This window comes from Mugil cephalus, chromosome 17 (assembly GCF_022458985.1).
Source record: "Mugil cephalus isolate CIBA_MC_2020 chromosome 17, CIBA_Mcephalus_1.1, whole genome shotgun sequence".
Classification (NCBI taxonomy): Eukaryota; Metazoa; Chordata; class Actinopteri; order Mugiliformes; family Mugilidae; genus Mugil; species Mugil cephalus.
The window spans coordinates 13,682,515-13,707,577 of NC_061786.1; the positions used below are offsets into that span (position 1 = coordinate 13,682,515).

The 25,063-nt window shown below is 43.0% G+C and overlaps 3 protein-coding genes across 4 annotated transcripts in view; 2 read left to right on the plus strand and 1 right to left on the minus strand.

The window, feature by feature from the left end:
• The window catches only part of ythdf2 (YTH N(6)-methyladenosine RNA binding protein 2), a 37,260-nt gene that overhangs the window by 6,771 nt on the left and 5,426 nt on the right, over positions 1 to 25,063 (minus strand). Inside the window, exons 1-2 of one of the 2 annotated variants that reach the window (XM_047611604.1) lie at positions 904 to 1,106; positions 653 to 677 (exon numbers count right to left, since the gene is read on the minus strand). In XM_047611604.1, coding sequence (XP_047467560.1) covers positions 653 to 677; positions 904 to 930 — 52 coding nt within the window. In that variant the 5' untranslated portion in view covers positions 931 to 1,106. Of the gene's footprint in view, positions 1 to 652; positions 678 to 903; positions 1,107 to 25,063 lie in introns of those variants that run through there. The other variant, XM_047611603.1, reaches the window with a different exon arrangement.
• vgll2b (vestigial-like family member 2b) lies at positions 8,083 to 13,147 on the plus strand. Its single transcript, XM_047611606.1, has 4 exons — positions 8,083 to 8,427; positions 8,847 to 9,192; positions 11,115 to 11,561; positions 12,005 to 13,147. Exons 1-4 carry the CDS (start codon positions 8,341 to 8,343, stop codon positions 12,046 to 12,048), a joined length of 924 nt encoding a protein of 307 aa, XP_047467562.1. The 5' UTR covers positions 8,083 to 8,340; the 3' UTR covers positions 12,049 to 13,147.
• On the plus strand, positions 17,267 to 20,057 carry ctsl.1 (cathepsin L.1). The gene is made up of 9 exons (XM_047611605.1): positions 17,267 to 17,374; positions 17,614 to 17,725; positions 17,964 to 18,106; positions 18,236 to 18,433; positions 18,518 to 18,709; positions 19,030 to 19,195; positions 19,288 to 19,393; positions 19,624 to 19,727; positions 19,863 to 20,057. The coding sequence occupies exons 2-8, from the start codon at positions 17,626 to 17,628 to the stop codon at positions 19,721 to 19,723; spliced, it is 1,005 nt and encodes a 334-aa protein (XP_047467561.1). The 5' UTR covers positions 17,267 to 17,374; positions 17,614 to 17,625; the 3' UTR covers positions 19,724 to 19,727; positions 19,863 to 20,057.

Sequence of the window (25,063 nt, forward strand, 5' to 3'; positions counted from 1 at the left end):
CTATTACAGCCACATTAGTATGATGACGGGAAACGTGGGGCCCATTTGGACACGGGAAAAGCATGTCGGAAGACGTGTCATTTTAGGTTAACTTAGCAACGAGCTAACGTTAGCATGCAGTTAGCAGCTTCGTCTCCATGTTAACGAGCCAAGAGTCCTTTCAGCTTGACGGACCTGGCTAACATTAGCCGAGTGGGCAGCGTGCTACGGTGGCACCTGTAGCATAACAACGCAAAAATATTCCATTGTGACCGATATAAACAATAGCTGAGCAGTAAGGAGGTGTTCTCCCACTTGATAGAACAACAAAACTAGTATAAGAAGTAGAACCAGGAAAAGGGTTCTGATATCATGTTGCCATTTAACGTTAGCTAGACAGCTAGCCCGATGCTACCTGTGAGTACCTTGCGAGTGCAATTTCACGCGTGTAAAGGACACAAAACGTTGGCGAGTCACCGGCTTGATGAGACTCGTGACACAAAATGTCGTTTTGTGTTTCGCTAAAGTGTTAAATGCAACAACGTTAACAGCGTACACAGACGGGCCTAACCGCCGACCCAGCTTTCGCATCCGCGCACGCAAGATTTTCAAAGCGCACGTAAAAAGATCCACTCGAGTCGATAACACACCGGACCATTTCTGTTCTTCTTACCTTTATTAGCTTGGCCTTTCGGTCTCTGGATTGGGTCCAGGTGATTCATGAAGGTTTGATTTATGAGAAGAGAGGAAGGGGAAAAAATAGATGAAGAGATATATTTTCAGCAGTCAGTTCCTTTAGCAGGTGGTCAGGCCTACTGCACTACTGAGCCACAGCCGCTGCCGCTGAGCTAAGCTATCCTCGCTAGCCGTCGCGATGCTGAGAAATTTGGCCCACGTAAATGTTCAGAAAATACCTCTCTTTACCTGTTCAAGGAGGCTGCTGGCTGACATGTCTTTCCCCCCCGGAGCCTGTGTAACTGTATTTACTCCTAAATAAAGCGGCAGGCTGTAGAATTTGTCTAGCTATTGAAGAGTTTCAGCCAAGCGCCCTTATCTCCCTACAGAGCCTGGTTTCTACACAATGGCGGGCTGCAGTTTGCTTGACAGACTCCTCAACATGGCTGGGCGGCCCTCGTCAACCCACGATGGCATTTATTTACAGCGAACACGCGCCCCCCGGTGGCTTGGAGGAGCCAGTTCAACTCTCACACAAGTCATGATACTTAATTAGATTATTATTTAAATTAATATTACTGAAATGCATAAACTAAATAAAAAAATATACAATTAAATAAGATTTTATGGGGTTTAAGATTTTTTTGTGTTACCTAAAATTCTAACAATAACAGTGGGTCAGAATTCCAAAAAATCATCCAGCTCTCATACAAATTATGATAATTATTTTTCTTTTTAATTATTATTATCGAATTGCACAATTCAATTAAAATATAAATAAATTAAAAATTTATTAAAATAACAATAACAATGGGTCAGATTTCCACCGAACTTACAAAAACACAATGAGGGTTAGATCCTTAGTATAATACAGTATAGAGCATTTTGGTGCAACAAGAATAGTCACAAAAATGAAGGTTGCTGACTTCTTAGCCATCCATCTGGAGGTTTGGACTGTACCAGGGGTATTAAAACAAACCTTCAAGTAAATTAAGGGATGGAAAAGTGCAAAAGAAACCTCATATAAAATGTATTTGTTCTTGCTAGTTGCTCATGATATGGCATAATAAACATAGTTATATGCATTCATTTTTTTTCTTTGTTTACAAGAAGACTTGTTATTGTGTTGTAATAATAATAATTGTAATAATAATTTTCTTTTCACAGGCTGAATTCAGGTCAGGACAGGTCTAAATTAATTGTTGCGTTAATTGTTGCTAATACAAAAATATAAGTTGACTGCTAATACTGTCATATTAAATCATTTTCATTTTGTTTCTATTTGCTATTTATACTTCCTCAGAAATCACAGCTGACTAAAGGTCAACCTTGAGGACTGCAAAATGATTCAAATTTAAAGACCACTGGGGTAAGCAGCATTTTCAGGGAAAGTGAAATAGCAACACCATCATCCACAAGGTGTCCCCTGACCCAATTACAGGTTGTTCTAGTAAATGATGCACTGGGAATGTTGCATTCATGAATCTGTGTAACTGCTCACCACTAAACTCAGTGAGACATCCCTGAATAAAAGTTAAACTTTTATAGTGTTATTTCACAAAACAATTGTCAAATTTTCTGGAAAGCTCTGAGAAAAAGACCATTGCTTGCCATTTCACGTTTCATCCACAAGGTGGCCACCTAGTCACTATCACGAGTCAAGATGAGCTGCTGTGTGCATATGTCACACATGCCCACTCAGCTATTCATCTTTTGCTCACATCCAAAGATAATTCACTCACTCACATGTGCACGAAATAATTCGACTGGCCTTTTATTGATTCTGATTCTTTTTTCAGGATCACTATTTGTGAAATGTTGCTGTAGTCCGCATGAGCCTCGATAATGATCCCTCTAATGAGGAGTGCCTTAACATTAATATTGCGTTTGGAAGTCATCCTTTCTTAACTCACTGAGCTTGTACCTGCCCATTAGAAACATTAAAAACCAAATAAATTAGATGCACTGAGTATTAATTTTTTATCTGGTGATGCTCGTATTCTCCTGTAAGCAAAAGATGCTTTGTTAATTTGAAAGTGTTTCGAATTTTCTTTTTTGAAATGTTCTTTAAAGTTAATCCCTCCTCCCAAAAGTTATTATCTACAGTCATTCTTGATCTTAAGCACCAGTTCACACACATGCTTTTTCTAAAAGTTAACCTAATGCAAGATCATAAAACATCTTAAACAGAGAGGATGATTTATCTCAAATTTAAATTCATGTGCATGGTCTAAGAGCCAGGGGGGACGACACTACGCCAGATATGAAGTGATGTTTGTTTAATTCTGGGATGCACATCCCGCTATACTCAGCGTGTGAATAGCACGGGCAATATAGGGGTGGCAAACCAGTAGCAGTGACAAGACATTTGACTTGTGAAACACGCCTAGGACAGTAGCATGGCATGCTTGTATCATATTCCGCCTTTCAACTCTCAATCATTTTTGAGTACTTGACTTTTTTTTTTTTTTTCCCAGGGGCTTGTTGACTGGTGCGGATTGGACAGGTGGCATAGCACGGGGAAGAGCTGGCCGTTTACCAGCCAATAAAAATAGCTGTGGTCTCCATGATGTCACCGGTGAGTAAATCATAGCTCCTGAACATAGAGAGAGAATCGAAATGAGAGAAATAAAAGGAGGTCTGTGTCTTTTATAGAGCGCCACCATACTTTCTGACTGCCTCTGTGTCTCGCTTGTGGAATAAAGCTTTCCACCCTTCCTTCCACGCAAAATGTGTCTGTCACATCTGTCACCTCTCATTTTCCTGCGTCTTCACGATCAGATGCATGTACATCTACGCGGCGAGCAAGATGTGAAAATACCACGAGGACCCCCAGCCATCAGTAACGCTGCCATCTTCAGCCAGTCACACTGGCTGCAGTTGCCAGAAAGGGTGCACAAACTAAAGCCGGAGTCTGATCTCACTCCCATACCCGGCATTCTGAAGCCACAACACCATGCTGCTGATGGGGAACCTGATCAGTCGTAAATCTTCCCTCTTTGACCATGTGACATGCCAAATTTGTGATTCTGCCCTCTGTCCACCCTCCATCTCTTACCCACCCATAGTGCCCTTCTAACTGCAGCCCCACACGCCGCGGCAGGAATGTCAGGCGGGAAGGTGACAATGCCACATGCCCAGATTGGTGTGCACCTTTCATGTGTTTGTGTGTGTTTCTTTTGGCTTTATATCTATGCGAATTGGAGTGCGCCTAACTCCAGTGACCCAGCGGCAGTCGGCGGCAGAGTAGTCTAAGTAATAGGATGTCAGGAATGTAGCACTTGTCAGACTCTCCGAGGATGCTGTTAATTCACATTCTGTCCATTTCAGAAGGTTAGGCTTTAATAAACAGGGAGCATTGAGTGTATTTACCTTTGTGGAAGCTGTTTGCTCCTTGTACGATTTGAAGCGTGCAGATATTTCTTAGCTTATACTAATGATAATCTGATGTGCAGTGGAAGTATTGCGGCTAGGTTTGTTACACATTTTCCCGGAACCAACAGAGGACAATAGCGGCAGAACCAAACTATACTTGGACATTACTGCTGAACACCTTTCCTCGTAAATGACTTTTAGCACCTCTGCAAGTCAACTGATACTTTAATTGTTTTTGTTTCACATCCATGCCAAGTTTATAGTTTGGTATTTCAAATCAGACTTTCTATGTATTCTTTGCATATTTTACTGCTTATTGCATCAAACACTGAGACAAATGCCTTGTGTATGTAAGCGTAAGTTGTAATTCATCTAATACCATTAGATTCATGGATCTGTGTCCTCTGCAGTACCGTGACTTTAAGTGCAACATGAAAATCTAATTACACTGCGTCAAAAATGAACGCTTAAGAAGCGTAATCCATGTCTGAGTCATCCAGCACAGAGATGCCTAGAAGTAGGCAAATCAATCAACTTGAGTATCATAAAGCCATCAGGTATATGAGTACATGAATACTGATGATGAATGGTTATTTCCAGGAATACATTTTAAGAATAAGTGAGAATTAGAGAAAAGTTTTCATGTAGTAGTTAAATATCGTAAAGAAGCCGTGTCACAATGTTACAAAATCTAAAATCACAGATAAAATATAAAACATAATATATATATTGCCTTCAATATACAATAAAACAGCAAAACTCTTAAAACAACAAAGTAGATTTTCTAACTGCCCTGAAATTGTTTTTTTTTTTTTTTGTGAAGGTAACAAAAACGTCAGTGTAAAAACTAACGCCTAGATATGCTATGGAAAATGAGCAGTGTTGCAAAGTGCGAGTGATTTCTAAACAAATGGCCAATGTAAGTATTGAGAGCTACTTTATAAACATATATTTAACTGACTTCTAGGCTCAGACCTGTGGAGCCCTGGACCCTGGTGGTCTGCGAGGACAATGAGGAGGTTGTTTTAGGGAGAAAATAGCTGCACACTTGCACATTCTATCACAGAGGATTTATCACCAACATTTGTGTAGAAGGTTGAATGAGCCAGACCTGTCCATATGTGGCCCTTTGTGTGTGTATGTGTGCGCTGGGGCGTGTGCGTTTCCGATGACACTCGGTGATGATTTTGAACAGCTGAGATGAGTTTGTGTGGAACTGGACAACGGGGGCAGCTGTACATCTCTGTCTTGGACATATATACACACACACACAGACACACACACACATACAGATTGAGGCGTATAAACAACAGTGGAATCCTGAGATCCGACCCCCCTGAGGCCAAGCCAGACTGAGACTTTAATAAAGGACTTGTTGTTTCAGGAGGTGGCTTATATGGTTCATATTGCAGCAAACTCTGCTTAACAGGCTGTCACCATAAGTGTTCTGATCACATTTTTGGCTAACATTTAGACTTACTATGTCTAAGAGTTTAAAATAATGCTGTCTAAGCTTTAATGGTAATATAAAGGACTGTCATACTACTGTCATGCCACAGCTTCTTTCTGACTTTAAAGTTTTTTGAAAGAGGTAAAAAAATCTGAGACATAAGAAAGGATTTTATAAAAAAGTCACAACTAAAATATATCTTTCACACTCTCACTCTGACTTTAAAATAAGACATTAATAATCAAAGGTTTAAAGATCAGTTTAAATGCAGTTTTCTGCAGTCAACTCTATTCCAAAGAATTTTTTCTGATTTCCAATTTTATCTGACATTGACCTCGATATTGTAAAAACCTGTGGCCCTACACTGTGCTGACGATGCCAAACTTTATCAGTATTCCTAGAAAACAAAATAAAGTCTTCTGAAAAGTCACAACACTGGCCCTGCTCCTCTTCCACAACACTCAGTATGTGTCATGATTTCTTTAGCATACTCATGTTTTTCTAGCAAAGCATATAAACTATTAATGGTGGTGCTGCAATTTGAATAGAGGTCTAAATAAAACCAGGTTGCCATTACTACCTCAACTGGCTTGCAACATCTCAACCAATGGGAATCTTTGCCTGGTCAGACCTCTTTTAAGGGGGGAGGGGCCTAGATCTGCTGAAGGGTCACAAGGAGTGATGTAACCTGTGTTTATTTTAGGCATACACAAGTAAATGTAGACACACAGATACCTCCGCACACACTTGCTTGCAGAAACACACACTCAGTAGCAACTGTAAACTCTTGCACATACTGTTCTTTAGATATAAAGATTTTAGCGTGCAGTGTTCAGCGCGTCTAAAAATACAAATGTACTAACAGAGCAAGTTTTTGGGAGGGGAGCCGTTGCTGCCTTGTTTCCACAAGTTGATTTCCTGTCTTTCTAGATTGTTCACTTGACATGCACCCTCTGCGCACGCATTCAAACGTTGGTCGGGGTTGGTCGTTCCCGTGAACGGTCGGGGTGATCGGATTTTGAAAAGGTGTGCGTATCACTGGGGAAGACAAGCAGGGGGGCAGAGACAGAGACAGAGTGACAGAAACACAGAGACATTTAGTCATGGCCGGTAGTACTAATAGTGGCCTCGCTTCCCTTCCGTCAGCTGCAGCTGTTGATCACGCTGGTGTAATAGTGAGCTTTCTAGCATTGCATCACTCTCTTTCTCACCGAGCCCTGCGCTGTCCTGCATTACTCTGCATGTATATACATCTAGTGGCCCATATTGCACATATTGATGCAAGGGAATTGGGCAGAAGTAGGTTTAGTGTCCCTTAATTGTTAGTGCTGATCCATTCATGAAATGGACATGCAAATTTAAAATTAGTTTCTTACATAAAATTATATACATATATATATTTTCTTTGCTAAGTGATGCATTACTGCACAATAATAATAATAAACAACATATTGTATTGCTGTAAAAGCAGCTTCATAAAGAATCAATGCAGATAGGACCAAGAGAGTCCCTACTAATCTGCTTTCCATTCATTAGCACATCAATAACCTGCCCCAAGTTATTCATACTATGTATGATGTATGCATACCAAGATGTTGGTCATGTTCTCCATGTAGAGAACGTAGCAGAGGGACAATGTAACTTCCCCAGGAGCTCGTCCACTAGCATACATCAGAGACATTCCACCTCATCTAACACTCGTCCATGGAATTCTGCAAATTTTCCACACTATTCTCACGGCCATTCTAAAGTGCCTGTCAAAAAGACTGGCATGCCCAAACATCAAGCACCTGTAAATCCTTACAATAAGAGAAATAGACGCAAGTATTAGGAGAACGTATCTTGACTTGTTTTTTTCTTTTCTTTTTTCTTTTTACAGTATCGGCATATTATAAATGATCCTGTGGTGTTTGTAATTGTCATTAGATATGATTGTGTGTGTGTGTGTGAAAATATCTTTTTGTTTGCCCTGCTGATAGGTGATAATTTGTCATAGATTTGTGCAGAGTCCCTTTCTCCTCCATGTTGGTATGACCAGTGTATGCAACCTATAGTTGACACCTATGTGTCATTCTGGGAACACACTAAATACTTCAGATGACTTGAGGGTTTACTTGGCAACCGACGGCTGTTTTAAGACCGTGCATATTTTCAGCTTGGACTGAGCACAAAGTTTTCAAGTATCCAAAGTACATGGAGAGGAATAAAATGTCACTGAATCAAACCTATCATGTGCTTATTGTTGTGTAGCCTGGTGACTTCATCCAAATCTATTTGTGGAACTGGATGACATTCTATTTAAGTTTTATTTTACACTGGGATTAAAATGCTGCGGAGTCACAATTAGTTACAAGTTGTTTCCAGTGTATACACCTTCCCTGTCTCATGCTTGAATGGGAATGTTTAATTTCCAAACCTTGACATAATTTACATTTACCTCTGACATATGTTTGAAGGGTTTTAGCCAATTCGTTTTAAATATTACGTAAATAATAAGTTTGTTTAAGCGCAATCAATTATCTGCTCTAAATGTAGAGGTGGTGGTGGGAGTGTTGGCGGTGATATGGGGAGGGCTGGTAAAGGTGGGAGGGGTTGACACGGAGATGTACAGGACAGGACACCCTCATGCTTGCTCCATAAACCTCATCGCATTTTGCTACCGCAGCTGTTGTGGCGCACGCAGTGAGCGGAGTGGTGCGCTCCTTCCGGAGTGACTATGTCGAGTCGGACACCGGCTTTTTTTGCACTGATCGGAGATCACTAAGCTCGCTTCCTTTCGAAGAAAAAAAAACGGAATGTTGTCACTTTGTCTCTCGCACAAGTCGGTTTCAGGAGAGCAGTGAAGACGCCGCTCATTTACCATGAGCTGTTTGGATGTTATGTACCCAGCCTATGGACATTACGCACCGTACGCACCGACTGCTCCTGCTTTTATTAATAGCTTACAGGTAGGAAGTTAATAAATATTCATACGTGATAGTTCCTAACTGCGTTGTTAGCGGGGTTGGTTTTGATAAGAACAACTGAATTAGTTTACGCAACTTGCGCGTAAAAGTAAAGCTGTTAGTTAAAAACGTTTGAGATGTTTGAGGTGTTGTGAGTGTTTACTTGATCAGTAAGTCATCACAAAAAAAAACTCTGCTCTGTATTGGCAGCGATGTGTGCAGTATCAACTACATAAGTCGTTCTGCAGCCACTGATATCTTGACGCTCGCACGCATATACGTGCCAGTGCTGCCACACACAAAGAAAAACATTATGTCAAAATGTCTCACAGTCAGCGCCAGAATTGTCCTCTGCAACACCTGTCTTAGCCCTCTCCCTCTTCCTCTGTCCTCCCCCGCCTGCCCTCTCACCCCCCTGACAGGCTCCCACAGGTCTGAGCAGCACTTCGTCTCACTGCAGGGATTTTATGGACACTCCCAGCGGTCCCGAAGGGATGTCTGGGGGCCCAGGCGCTGGAGGATCAACTTCCTCCTCATCCTCATCCAGCTCTTCTTCTTCTTCTTACACCCCCGGGACTTCGAGGCCAGAGGAGGGCCCCAAGGAGAAGCAGGAGGGCCCCGAGGCAGAGTACCTGACTTCTCGCTGTGTTCTCTTCACCTACTACCAGGGAGACATCAGCAGTGTGGTGGACGAGCACTTCTCCAGGGCCCTCAGCTCCTACATGGATGGAGAGGGCAAACGCCGAGCACCAGAGCCACAGAGCACAAGTATGTCAAGTCACTGCATCCAGACCATTCATTCACTTACTTAAAACGAATCAGTGATGTAATCTGTTGTTAAATGGAAATTTGGTATTCATTAATTGTAATTGTATTAAATAAACGAAAATTCAACGTAAATTCAACGAAATCATTCGGGTTTACTACACCCAAAACTAACTTTTGTTTTGGAGTCAAACGTCATCCTGTCAGTTCAAAACATGCCACAAAGCTTGCATGCATTTGGGAACATCCTCACACTACATTATTGCGGTCTTCTCTGTATTTATGTGAGCACAGGTGCAGAAGTTGTCACAGTTGAGGCGTCTCGCACACACACACACAGACACCGGCCTCCGAGGCCACACAGGGTGTCATGACAGTTCTGCAGAGCACAGCAGAGTGTCAGACAGGTGATGTGATCAGGTGACAGGACAGAGGGGCTGCTTGATGGAACTGTTGTCTCTGGAGCGGTCGGGGCAAAGGGTCATGAAGGTCAGGCGCTGTTGGCAGCCAAAGGGGACTTTCTTGACTCTGGTTATGCTGAAAGTTTAAAGAAAAAGCAAGGGTCTACACACTTGTGTGGACTGTTGGCACTGGGCTTGAAAATCAGGAATCCAAAGGGATACCTGGATAAAAGTTCATTCGTAACTTTATCCAGTTGTTTTCCCTGGCAGCCTTCACAGTGCAGATGCGAAGGGCTAAGGGTTTTGTAACTGTTCTTATTAGCCACAAACATTTCGATATTTTAAAAAAAGCTTCAGTTAATGCTTAACTTTAGCATAATTTTTCGGTTTGTTTTTATTGCTGTAATCCAGAATTTTTTGAAATCTGATGATTTGAAAAACTGACACCAAAGTCCCTTCCGGACAAACAGTTTAAAGATGTCCCTCTGATATCCATGTACGGCCTACAGCCTTTACTCACTCCCTCTCTCTGCTGTCGCTATTAGTCTCTTTCCTTGTTCAGCCGGACGTCTTCATTTCGGCACCAACACACGCTCCCTGCCTCACAACAGATGCTATGTTTATACATGGCCGTAAGCGCACAGCCTCGTCGGCGTATCCCCTTCAAACGCCTCCATGGCTGCCATTCTGAGTCTCGCTCCAGCTCTTGCCCCACAATGGTTGCTCAGTCAGTTGCCTGCCTGCTGCTCAGATTTATATATGTTGTGGTCAGTGTGATAGGGGCAGCGGGAAACACTACCTCTCAGGGTGCTGCGCGGTGTCATTTTTCAGAGGAATATCTAAATATAAAATTATATTGCCAAAAACATATAATGGCTTGCCGACGGTCCGTCAAGGGCGAGGAGAGGAGTGGGGGGGTGGAGGGGGTGGGGGGGCAGAGAAAACAACAGGTGGGGGTGCAGAAGACAGAGGAGAGGGACGACGAGTGCTAGCTCTGCGCCAGAATTGCGTGTCTGAGAGTGTGTGCCTGCGTGCGCTCGAGCGTGTTGTGAGACTTTCAGGAGCACTGGGCTGACATGAGAGTGAGAGATGTCACCATAGTAAGTGATTTAAGACTCCGTGAGCCTTGGGCTCCCTCCAGGTCAGAGCGTCTGCCTTATATAGAATTGTAGGGTATAGGCTCGTCTCTCCTTCTTACCTTTCCCTCTGTCTCTCCCTCTCTCTCTCTCTCTCTCTCTTTCATTCCCTCTGTCTGCTAGAGTGTGGTTGTGTTTATTTCTGTGTCTTGTTGGGGCTAGAGCTGTATGACACTATGATCCAATGGGGAAGATATCTGGGCCAGAGGGTGTAGCAGTCATGTGAGTGACATCTACGTTTTAGCACGGGTTACTCTTCTTGCACGGCCCCGGCCTTTCCATTTGTCTCTGTAAATCAAGCGATTCACCGCACAGTTGTGCAACGGTTCATGTGCTGACCCGAATTTGACCGTTGCTCCCCCCCCCCCCTCCCCCTCTCCCTCATTAGGTACCCCTTCACCAAGCAGTCGGCGAAGCTTCCCCCCATCCTTCTGGGACAGCAACTACTCGTCACCTCAGAGCCGCTCTCACTGCGACACAGGCGCGCCTTCCTATTCCATGGACCCATACGCTTCAGGGCTACACCCGGGCCTGCCACACCCACACGCTCACCCTCACCCACACGCTCATCCTCACTCCCACCACCATGCGCCGGAGACCTGGGGATATACTCAGGCCCAGGCCTACGGCCCCCCGCGGCCTCTCCACGAACTGTATTCGCCGTCGGCTTTGGAGCCCCACTACGGGCCCCTGCTCATGCCCACCGTGAGGCCACCTCATCTCCCCACCTTGCCCAGCCACTATGAAGTGAGCAAGCTGGAACCCACCGCCTCCTGGCCAAGCCTGCTTCCCCCAGGAGATGTCAGCCAGACCCTGGCACTCAACATAGAAGCAGGTACCTACTGCAGATATTTGTGTTCATATTTAGACCTGATATGAAAATAAGTATTCTTGCATCTTCTGATGATCACATTACTCCATCCTTAAAATTCGGAGGCGTAGGTTGTTTCCCTATTAATTGCTGAAGCTTGTGTTACATTCAGACAATATAGTTTAATGACGTTTCCCAAATACACCTGTATCAACCTACGACCATCAGAATACACATATAGTAGATGCATATACTTGTGAAGTTGAATACATTAAGACGCACCGTAGACACTCCCACGCATGTAGACACACTCACATACACACAATACATCATAATCATCACAGAAGCCCCCCCCCCCCCCAACCTCCTTCTAAATGGGATGTTTGGCAAAAGTAGGCTCCATGACAACCTGTGTTCTGTTGTTCGCCGTTGTCCTCCTCATTGTTTCCTTTCTTTTTTCCCCTCAGGCCTCCAGCAGCACAAGAAAGGCAAGGAGCTGTACTGGTTCTAACGAGCCCTTCAGTCACACTGACCAGCCATTACCAGATCCAATTAGTCCCTGGACCTGCTCTGCTATTGAAGCAGCGTGTCCCTTTATCCCCCCCACTCCCACCCTCCCCCCCAACACACACACACGCTGCATCCCCCCCTTCTCTCTGCTCCCAGCCTCCCCTGCCAGTATACAGCCTTGCTCCAGGTCGCCATGTGTGCACCATGGAGATAAAGCAGAGAGAGGGAGAGAGGAAAAGGGAGAGAGACGGCAAATGTGAACTAGCCGTAATCTGTGCTGTCGCGCTCTCTTTCTCATCTCGCTTTCCGCTAACGCCGCTGCCGGTGCAGCACAGACTTTGGCAAGGTGTGAGCCACGGTGACCTGTTTGGACTGAGAAAGACAGGATCACAACAGACTTTTTTTTTGCAGCGGACAGAGGGATGGAGGGACGGATGGAGGGACAGGGGGGAAGAAAAGCAGCGAGCGGGGATTTCCTCCAACGTCCCTGGTTATCTCCGTCTCATGCTCTGTGTTGGTGCAGTGGTCGTCATTATCCACTTATCTGCATTTCACAAATGCAACATGCAGCGCTAAACAAGAGCAGCAATCATGGCAGTTCAAGCTTTGTGACTGTCATCATGAGGCCTTCTTCTGGTTGTTATTATATGATATTGCTCTTGGAAATAAAGTGTTTCTATTTATTGGTGTTTATGTGCATTTCTAAACTGTTTGGCCAGTGTTCTGAGATTATTGCGGTTAAGTATATCAGTATCAGTATATCGTGAATTTTAAGGAGTGAGAGAGGGGCGATAGAGCTCAGCGTACCTTCTGGTGGAGCTTCTCATCCACCTTTTGTGGAGAACGTCATCAAAGTCATTTCCCGGAAAACATATCAAATGTGTTCAGTTGAACAAGAAGTTGTTTGCCCTGAGCGCTCTCACGTGAGTTTGTACTTACAACTTGATGATGATGTTCCATATTAGTTCTTTACTTCTTTGTCATTCTTAGATGTTTTGAATTTGGACTTTCTAAATATCTTGGGGATTTTGTTTGTGTGTGTGTCATTTCTCATATTTGTGTCCAAAAAGATGGTGATGTCAATAAATATTTTTATGGTACATTGTCACATCTCGTGAATGTTGATCTTGCATGACATTCTGAATAGCAGACGCTAATACTAACCTAAGGAATGGGAGAAGGGTAACCGAATACAAATTGTAGAACCAGGAAATAGGAATGCCGTTTAGGCTTAACTTCGAGCATTAGTTTCTGATTTTGCACATGATTTTGTGCAGCATGTGCAGATATTTTGATAGCTGCCTGAATTCCGGAGACGGTAGCAGAGCCAGATGTGATCAAGGTTGCGCCGCGCGACTCGTCTTATTTAAAAGGCCTTCCATTTGAATTCCTGCTTGCATTCACACTTTGTCACCTATAAAGTGGGAACGAGTGGTGAATGCCAGCAATGTGTAACCAGAGAAGAAGCCAGCCATCCCAGCTATGTACCAAATGTTGCCGTGTTATTGATCCGATAATCAGATTATGCGCTGAGGTATGCCAGTCTGGGCCACTGTCACAACTTAGCGGCTGTTATGTGTGACCCCCACTTCAGAGCGGCCAAGTATGCGATTGCCTTTAAGCTGAGGAAACACGTAGAGTAATGAAATTAGAAGAGTTTACCACGGATAGCTTTCCTCTCAGTTTCCCATTCCAACCATCTTACTGCCATTTCACACTAGTATTGTCACCGGGTGTGAGGGGTTCTTTTCACGCCAGACTCTCCAGGATCTACTCCATAGTTAGCATGCATGCACGGATATTGTCACATTATATTGCTTAGCTGTCAATATAGCCTACATAGCATTAACATTTTCCGTGCTGTAACAGATACTTGCAGGGGCCTTACTCTGTGGAGTTTGCGTGTTGTCTCTGTGCGTGCATGGATTTTCTCCAGGTGCTCGAGCTTCCTCCCACAGTCCAAAGACATGCTTGTTAGGTTAATTGGTGATTCTAAATAGGCTGTAGGCGTGGATGTGAGTGTGAATGTCTGTTTGCAATCCTGTGTTAGCCCTGTGATAGCCTGGCAGCCTGTCTATGGACCTTGCCTTTGCCCAATGAGAACTGGGATAGAGTCCAACCTCCACGCTACCCTCTAGCATAAGTGGTATTAGATAATGTGCGAATAAATACTTTACGTATGGAGCAAAATATGCAAAAATGCATGTATCCTGGATAATATTGGATAACCAATATAGCACATGGCTGGTTAAATCTGCAGAAGAAGAAGCAGAGCGTGCTCTCTAGATTTGCTTTATTGCCTACATGTATTTTAATGTGTAAGAGCTGCGTTCGTCAGCGAACTGAACTGAAACTCATGCCTAAGATAGTGCTGCCATCTCCTGGTGTCTTCATAACACTGCAACTAAAATGTACTTTTGACAGGAGAAGTAAGTAACATTGACCATCTTGCACCAATGCAATGTTCCGCTGGGAAACGTTTGGCAGAACACTGGCATTAATGTGCAAACATGTGCCGCCCACATATCGGACCGGACACCCCCACCGCATAGCAATGACAGTACTTGAACGCAAACACACAAACAGTTAAAGGAGAAGACATAAAAACATTCTCTGCTGAGTAAGAGCTATTTTGGAGGCACAAGGGAGGCCGACACAATGAGGAAGCAAGGCAGTCATTAAGTTACAAACACCTGACAATCCACAAACATATGACTCGTGTTATCCCTTATCAGAGGAGCCGCAATTGCCAGATGTAACATGATGATGATGTGGCCTTATCAGTGGTGAGTAGCAAGCCAATATAAACATTTGGTGTTTGCCACTCTTATGTAACCACAAAGCTTTAAAATGTGCACGTGACTGCCTGGCAAGAGGGGAGTGACTTTCAATGTGAAATTTTTCAATGTAAAAATAATAACAGTGTCAGTAATTCTAAGCTGCTAAAAAAAAACCTATTGTACTGTAAATCTTTACAAGAGGAAGCAAGTCCCCAGAATTTCCTGAGAACGGCCAAAACTCTCTACTGTTTCAAGCATTGGTTTGAGTCACAGATTATAATAAGGGGAACACCAAGTTCACTCGTGGTCAGCGTCAGAGAGAATAGGTCACATGACTTTGTCATTGGTGGAAATCACATTATACAGGTCTCAGCAGATGCAGTTGCTAGATGCTAGATTCATTTTCTTACTCTTTATGTAATGTAATAAGTCTCAAGCTTTTGCCATTCTACCATCATCAATACCATAAAACGCACTCTGCTCTCCTTATAACCTGACAGTCGGTCTGCCCTCTGCTGCTGTAAAGCAGAAATCAAATTGTTAATGCCTAACTTCCAGAACTGTCAATGCAAGCTAAAGTAGAGCAAATAAAAATAAGAAAAAATCATAGCTGTCAGTTTCAGCTCTGCCTTTGTACTAACCTGAACCCCTACACCCACATACATGCTCACAAACTGAAAACGCCCTCATATACTTCCTTTCCACTTCTTTCTCTAAAGCACAAACAAACTAACAAACCTGAACTTGTTTTCTCTTTAAGTTTCCTTTCCATCCTTTCATTCATTGTCACTGTGTTGAGTCACGTCTCGATCGTGCCACATGACTGTTTACTGTAAATTATTAACAATATACTCAAATTGCAAGCAGTGTGTCAATGTAAAGTGAAGTTCGGATTCTTAGTTTTGCTTTGTGCACGAAATTCCAGTTATTATCAGTCAATGGACTAATGACAGACAGTCATGTGTTCATGAACTCAACCATTTTAAAGCAACAGAACGTCATTACTTCATTTCCCATCTGGCAACGCTGCTGGGAAGTGGCTGACTAAACATCATTACATGCAGAAGAAACTTGTGAAGCTCTGTGTTGGGATAGTACACAACAGAAGTAAAAGAGTAATATAGGGCATAATGCTTAATATCAGTCACATGTTGCTTGATGAAATGTATTGAATGTAACTTGTAACAGACTATATCAACAGTTGTACCTTTCAATTAATTTAAAAAAAAAAAAGAGTTCTTAGAGACAGACTGCTTGCACTTCTCTGAAGAACCCAACTTCGCGTGCAAATACTGCACAACACCATGCAGGTGGTTTAAAAGAGGTCAAGGGCACGTGAAAATGTTTAGCTTAGTTCTCAGTTTTTTCCTCAGCTCACGGCAGCTTTATGGTCTGAGGCATTTATTGTGACTTGGAAAGCCTTGTGACACCCAATCAATCAGAGTGTCTGTCTGACAGCATAACTGTGGCAAAGTACCACAGACAAAATAAAGTGCACTGAAAACAAGTGCAACAAGATCACGTCCACAATCTGGTCATGATTTTTAAAAATCCAGTGGATGACTGACTCTCATTTTAACTTTAATTAGTTATTTTCCTTCCGTTCTGTTATGTGGTTATTATGTCTCATTCTTAATTAGTATTGAAGCGGCTACAGTCAAGCTGAAAAACAGGATGTCTGTGGGGAAACAGAAGAAGGAAGCCTTGTCAATGGAAACACCTATGAATCATAAATCAAACTATATCAAACGGCAGAGAAGGAGTTTCTCGGAATCTACTCTGTATGTACTGTATGTACATGTTCATGCGTTAATGTGGCTGTTTGAGGAGGCACTTGAAGAAGGAAAACAGGAAAAGTAACATTTCAAGTAAAACCTGATCATTCACACAGGTCTCTTAAAGAACTTCCAGCACGTGGGTGTAAGCGACATCTGCAAGTAGAGCAACTCCTCCATCAGCTAATGCACATTTTCCAGCGCGGCGTTGTTTAGTTTGTTAAGTTTTTAAATAGAACGGGTTGGAGATGGCTCACATTATCACATGCATGTGTTGTTGTTTTATTTATATGTACGTCACTTTTGGTTGAGCTCTTTTGGGAGAATCCCCGTCTCTTTGTGGCTAGAACCTGAATACTGGAGAGAACCCAAAATCCCAGCGGTATATTTTTGTGTGTGTGTTTGTGTGAAGGTGATGCAGTCTGTGTTTCTTCTTCATGTGACTGAATAATTCCAAACGAACAACCTACTGGACGTCATTTGAAAGAGAATAACGTGTCATTTATAATAAGTTTTGCTGAGGTTATGATGACTCATACGTTTCTCAAAAGAGTGGCATCATGTGAGCTTCTCTCTGCATATGATAACTCCACCTTTTTACTTTGTAATGATTGACACTTACTGTTCGTGTCTCTCTCTCTTTATAACGTCCTGACAGTCATCTGACTGGAAGGCTATTGTCATAACTGCAGCTGGCTATATAAAGACTTTACATCAGCTACAGGTAGTCATACCTCCAGCCTCTCATCACACACTGAGAAAGAAGACCCAGGTGAGTAGCTGCACCACAGACAGCAAGACACGGAACGTTTCTGTATGCTTTTTTAGTAGAAAAAAAAAAATAATACCTGAGAAAGAGTCGGCAGAACAGATGAGACCAGAGCGGTGGTGTGCAAGCAACTTCCACTATCACGACAAAAAAAAGCATTACAGAAACAACGCTGAATTGAAAGTGCTCTGCTCTGGCTTCCTGTCCTCAAAGTCACGAAGGATCTCTACTTCTTCCGTTAGTGTTCAGTCAAGATGAAGTTGTTGCTGGTGGTTGCTGCTGTTCTGGCCGTGTCCAGCTGTGCCAGCGTCTCTCTGGAAGATCTGGAGTTTCATGCCTGGAAGCTCAAGTTTGGTGAGACAGTAGAGACTCTTATTGCTCAAATGCGGTTTATCTGGTGTCTGTAAAAAATTCTGTGTGTAAGGTCAGAGTCTGGAGATAAATCTTTGCTCATGTCTCTTCATGTATGTGTACGTTTGTGGCTTTTATTTTATCTGTAATAGGGGGAAAGCTACTCTTAACTTAAATTAATTTCATCGATCATGTATTTCCCTCGGTTTCCTTTATGATCATTTCCTTCTCTGGTTTGCAGGAAGGTCCTACCACTCTCCAGCGGAGGAGGCTCACCGCAGGCAAATATGGCTCAACAACCGCAAACTGGTGCTGGTGCACAACATGCTGGCAGATGAGGGCATCAAATCCTACCGCCTTGGCATGACCTACTTTGCTGACATGGTATGTGCTGAAAACAGATTGGGTCATTTTGTCATCACTTAGGTTTTAACTTTCCGTGTGGTTTGCTAGTAAATGAGATGTGAGAACACGGTGAACCAATTCAGTGACAGTTTTGTCCCTCTTCACCAGGAAAACGAGGAGTACAAACAGCAGATTTCGATGGGCTGCCTGAATTCTTTCAATGCTTCTCAGCCCCGTCGTGGCTCTGCCTTCTTCCGCCTGGCTGAAGTCGCCGATCTGCCCAACTCTGTTGACTGGAGGGACAAGGGATACGTCACCGGTGTCAAGGATCAGAAGGAGTGCGGCTCATGCTGGGCCTTCAGCACTGTACGTAAAGCCTGTTGTTCTCCGCTTCGCAACTTTGCACAGCTAAGTGTGAGTGCAGTTTAAAATTCCCGTCTCCTTCCTCAGACTGGCTCGTTGGAGGGTCAGACCTTCAAGAAGACAGGAAAGCTGGTGTCTCTGAGTGAGCAGCAGTTGGTCGACTGCTCTAAAAAGTATGGCAACATGGGCTGCGGTGGTGGCCTGATGGACCAAGCTTTCCAGTACATCCAAGCCAATGGAGGGATAGACACAGAGGAGTCCTACCCTTACGAGGCTCAGGTAAATAGATGGTTCAAAAAATACTGTACAAGAACTGTACTGCTCATAATCTTTAAGTGCAAAATATCTAGTGTTCATCAGCCATCTGTGATTGTTCTGCTAAAAAGAAACAAAGCCAGAGGTGCAAATCAATTCAGGGTTATTAATTGTGACCCTGAATGGAAAAGGTGTACGATACTGCCATCTTGTGGATAAACTATATAATGACCCTAATGCGGACTGAAGCATGTGGAGCCTTTTCTCATATGTCTCCTTTACCAACAAAGGGCTTGAGAAATATTCTGCTCTCTGACATACACTTATTCACCACTCTCCGTTAGGATGGACCATGCCGCTACAACCCTGCTACCTCCGCTGCTCAGTGCACAGGCTATGTTGATGTGACACAAGGTGATGAAGATGCTCTGAAGGAGGCCGTTGCCACCATTGGACCCATATCTGTCGCCATCGATGCATCTCATTCGTCCTTCCAGCTCTACGAATCAGGTGGGCACTTCTGAACACTGCGCTGCAGCTGTACAATACATTTTCTTATTAGACATGACGTGTTAGCCTAATCCACGCTTCTGGCCTTCCAGGTGTGTATGACGAGCCCGAATGCAGCAGCTCCGAGCTGGACCACGGTGTACTGGCTGTGGGTTATGGCAGCGACAACGGAAATGACTACTGGCTGGTCAAGAACAGGTAAGTTCTTTCGCTCATATTTTAATTAATGTGCTGCTACAGTCACTTAATTACAGCTCAGTGTCAATGTGAGTCAGTCAGTACAACTATTCCATTCACACACACACACACACACGAGTGAAACCCACTTCTTAACCACATCCCACAGTAACACATTACTGTGATATGAAACTATTATAGTGGCTGTGATGTCGTTTAAGCAGCTAATCGTTAGTTGTGTGTTTCTATAGCTGGGGTGTTGGATGGGGAGATAAGGGATACATCAAGATGACCAGGAACAAGTCCAACCAGTGTGGTATTGCTACAGCAGCTAGTTACCCCCTGGTCTGAACAGGTGAGAGGGAAATTATCTCATTTTTGAATTTTTTTCCCATAATAATTCCATGATCAAATTTTTAAAATGCCATTTAAGCAACTAAAAAACAAACATTAACTGGCTGTTTGTGTGTTTTTTTTTTTTTTTTTGCAGGTCCAAGACTTACCTCAGTGACAATGAGCACAGTAACACATAATTTTCTTAATATATTTTCTTAATTAAAGAAATAACAACTAACAACTGTGACATGCACACGCTATGTTTTTTCTTGGAAGTTGTTTACTTGACATAGAAAAACCTTTGTATGATTGTAAATAAATGTGAAGAAATAAAAATTATATGAATTTATGACTGCGCTGGTGTTTTATTATTGACAGACTACCATCATGTTGTTCCGGAGATATAAAAGAAGGCGCTGTTATTCGCTGCCCCCTTCCCCCTTTTTTTTTAGAGTGAGGTCTCAACAGCTATCGGATGGGTTGAAATAAAATGCTAGAGGAACGTGTAAATGTGTGCTGTAGGCTACTGCAGAAAAAGCTAGTAAGACTCAACTGTCAACTGTGACAGGATTTGTATTGATGTGGTATAGACGGCGATAACATCTGACATCAGGTCAACATTTAAATACATCCATTCATTTGTGACTAATATGAATAAATCAGACTGCAGACGTTGCAGCACTTGGGGTTCTAGTTGCTTCCTGATATAAAAGTGATAGATGAAGCTGCTTTTTTTAACAGATGAATAAATAAAGCGTCTTTAATTGAATAATTTAACTAAAGAAATAAGATAACGCTGTTTAAAAATCTCAGACAAGCGTGTTTCGAGTGTGGGAAGTGGCTTGTGGCTGCGGTCGCATGCAAATTTGCAGGATGAGTCATGAGCCCAAGGGGAAGAGATTTCTGTTTTTTAAGTTAAAGGTGGCTACATTTCCTGTCCCAAACTGACTGGATCACATGCAAGTCGTTATATTAAAGTACCTGATTTCGAAAAGGTAACAAATGATAGAGTAGCTTCATCTCACATTTACAAAGCCTTTAGTCAAAGCTGATGCTCTGCACTAAATACATGAAAGGTGCTTTTAACATTATAAATGTACACGCTTTATTCCATTCATATTTTTTTTAAACACATCAGGCTGCTTTAAGATGAGACGAGAGCTTATAGATGACATATTTTCTGAAAGTCGAGTTCATCCTCATATCCCAAGGCTCATGTCATGTCTGGATATTCTAGCTTCAGCTGAGATAAATAATTCACTGAAACCAACCGTTTTTTTGTGTGTGTGTGTGTGTGTGTGTTTCTAGAAAAAAATCTGACTGCGCTCTCTGATACAGGCCGCTGTTGTGGCGATTGCCTTGCAAACCCACGAACAAAGATAAAAGCTGATAAAAGCCGTGAAGCGAGGATTTTCAGAGTGGGAAATTTTGCTCGGAACATTTTATTTTCTTCTGGATAGCGTTCGGCTGCGTTTGATCTTTCTTAAGGATTCTGCGGTTTGTGAAAGGTTATCTGAGATTCATTCATCAAGTGCAGGTATACGGGGACGCAGTGAAAGGAAAGAGGTTAAAGTGGAAAGTGATACGGCTGGCAAACGTGCACGTCTATAAGTAACACAATGACTAAGTCAAAGTCGGAAATTTTACGCTCGTTTGATGTGGTAAAAAGTCAATATGGACAAAGAGAAATACCACAGCAGCATGTATTATGACGTCTATTGCGGTTAATATATTTTACAGGCCGTCTTTGGCTTTCAAGATCATCCCCTCCTCTGGCCCCACTGTGACACTTGATCCAAACAATCCTTTATAAGAGGCCGTGAGAAAGAAAAAAGAGAGAAACAGGAAAACTAAGCTTATTTGAATCCTCAATAATATTCAAGTGTATTCAATTAAATTCAATTAAATAGTAACACAACAGTGAATAGTGTCTACGCACCTACACCGTCTCTGTCTAAAACATGGATAGCCTATACAGAAAGCAAAGTACAGTAGCTTTTTCTTTTGGTTCTACAATTTGTCACCTCTAAACCTCTGCAAGTTAAAACCTTTGGAGGTTTAAACACGTTTCCGAGATATTCTGATGTCATAAAAAAGCAGTTTCTATATTACAATGCAAAAGATAAGGACAAATTAAACTGTAATAGAGAGTGAGGGCACAGTTTGTAGTGACAAGACGATAAGAACCTGATAAGACCCTTTTATTGTCGTGTTGAATATTCACTTTATTTCACTAGTGGATCGATCTACCTGATTTTTAGCCCACTGTCCTAGACCTAGACAGCTAAAATATTACACGCCTGTATAATCTTTTTTTTCTACACTTTCCGGATACAGTCGAGCTGCTCTGATTTATAACATCCTTGCTGCATTTCTGAGATAGCATCGACCAGATCTGGTGGAGACAAATTTGCGATACTCGCGCCCAGTGTGTATAAAGTAATCCCATAATGGAATCTGGCCCTCTTTCATGAGAAATGTATAATGCTTAAGCATTTTATTTTATGTAATCCAACTAAACTGCAGCACCCTGAGCCTTGGGGCAGCGGAGTCTTGCTTCACTCTTCTTGCAAACCATGAAGTGGGGCTTTAAATACATTTATAATGCTTGAAATGACTTTGTTCATTTGTCATGGGGTGTTCAGCCAAACTGCGTTTAATTTTACTGCACTCAACGAAGCTGAAAGGAGTTCTGACTTTGCTTAGTTGCAAGCAGTAACAGATTATGCTGCATCCTTAATCTGGCTTTAGACATTTTATAATTCATAAGGAGAAAAAAAAAGAAAAAAAGAATTATTTTAGAATTATAATTATCATCCGTGAGAGAATTAGCGTTTCTTCCTCCTCTTCCTCTTGAGGTGGGTGACATCTGCGTTAATCATACACAATAGTTTCCCCGGTGTAATTAATGAAATCACATTAAGTGCTTGTAATTTGCCCATTCTAAATGTCACATTAGGTCTAGTTGTGATAATATTTGATGGGAGGTGGAGGAACAGGGGGCAGAAAGGAGGGAACATATTAGGGATTTAATCAGCCCGGGCGACAAAATGTGACCTTGACGTCTTACTTTTTCCTCCCTCGGCCGAAGCGGCGGCAGAAAGAGCCGCGGCGCTGAGGCAAACAGGCACAGGGAAAGTAACTGAAAGACAGATTTAAATTATCTTTTGTCTCTGGAGTCTTGTAACAGCAGATACACAGTAGAAAAAAAAGATATCCCTGCTATTTTATAAGCACCCTGGTGTGACAGTATTCGGCCAATTAGGCTTGAGTGATTGTTATCCAGTGACATGACCATCATCATTTCATTTTTATTTCAGGGAGTAAGAAGGAGGGCACTGGAAAGTGGGAAAAGCAAATGATGAAAAAGCTTCCAGACAGAGACAAAGGGAAGACAGAAGGAGGGCGCGTAAGAGGTGAGTCAAATTAATTGGTTTTGCTAAATCCCCCTCAAACAGCAGAAGCCAATGTGGTTCCACAAAAGGCCATTACCGGTAATCAATTTAAATCTGTTTTACCCTTCCCAAGGAAACCAATTAGGCAATTTAATTTGGCTTTTTTGATTCACAGCATAACCACCGCACAGGACAGGACATCCAATTCACTTCCTGCAGAGAGGGACAAGTGAAAACACTGGGAGGTGATGCTGGAACAAACAAAACTATTGATCTAAGACAGGCTGGGAGATGCAGGGGAGAGCGAGGAGGAGACACGGGGAAGCATTGCAGGGTGAATGAATTCGGATTTTGCTAATGAAAAATAACACCGAGCCTGCTGGGCTGAGTCAAATCTGCCTCAATAATTAAAGTTTAGCTGGATCCACATCTTAAGTTCGGCTTCCTGGTAAGCGTGACTCCTCATTTTAAGCAGTTGATCTTTTTTGCTATTGAACATCGACACTAGATGGCAGCACTAGACTACTGATGGCTACCTGAGCGGCTCCAGACGCTACGGCTAAGATTGAATAATGCAAAATTCTGCTTCAAAGTCAAATGCATTCCTTTGTTTCATACAGTCCTGTGAGTGCACATGCGTCCGCAAACGTCGAACTAGCGCACATGCACGCTCTGAGCCTGCACATTTCCTGCACCAGTGAACTCTTTACGCTGCAGACGCACACAGACACCATAAACCGAATGTCTGCTTAATCAACAATGCCACTGCACAGTTTCAGCGGATTGGCCGTTGGGTTGGTACGGAGGAAAGCGTCAGTCATCCGTGTCACCCATCATAGCGTACAAACAGCCTCTCCTGTGGGGATAGAGACGGGGGGCCGCGTTTCTGCACCGATGTGTTATCCGTCTCCCATCATGCCTCTCTCTGTGTGATTGCATGTGTGCAGCCTCTCGCTCGTGTGGTTTGTGTGTGTGTGTGTGTGTGTGTGTGTGTGTGTGTGTGTGTGTGTGTGTGCGTTTGCACAGGGAAGGGGCAAAAAAGGGGGTGTCAACTGGTTTGTCATGGTAATGGGAAACATGTGTGATTATGACAGACTGGAGTTCAGCATGACCGCACACGATACTAATGTACACACACACACACACACACACAAAGAGAGAGAGAGCTAAAGAAAACTAGAAGAAAACCTTGTAAAAAAAAAAATCCTTATCTATATCCCTTTATCTTTTCACCTCTCCATCCTCTTTTAGCCAGCTGCATTTCTTGGACGGGGTTCCTGGCTGCAGTTGGAGAGAGCCATGTGAAGCTAACCGTATCAAAAAAAAACAAAAAAAACAAAACAAAAAAAAAAACAGCCCCGGCAAGGCCAATTACACCCAGACAAAGCACTTTGCATGTTATTGTGTTAGGGATTCATGCTTGATTGACTGAATGGGTTCTAATGAGGCTGGGGAACGACGTGCAGGAAAGGAAGAAACACTCCTCCGTTACCCTGATGGACTGACTCACCCACACCTCCGCGCGCGCAAACAAACGCAGGTACGGACGCAATTGCTGGCGACAGCTACAGAGCAAAGGTGCGCAATCATATTGGCATGCACGGAGCGGAGAGCACACCGCCACGGACTGTGTGGGTCCTTGAGCGTCTGCAGTGGGCAGCAGACGAGGAGCCGATATTACAGTGGATAGGTAACTTGCTGTATTGCCTTTGCAGATGCTTCCCTCCCACTGGCATCCTTTTATAGTATCACTTGACTAGGTGGAGCTCAATATAGCAACAGAAGGACTGGTAAAGCCTTCAGCAGTGATAAAAAAATGTCAGCTGAGTCTGTAACAGATGTTAGTTTTATTTTTGTATTGTGTGCTGTGCCGGGCTTCAGCTCCACTAAGTTTCACATCTTTGAAGTTTTTCTTTTTTTTTTTTTTTATTGTTCTCTGTCTGAGCCGCATGAAATTCGA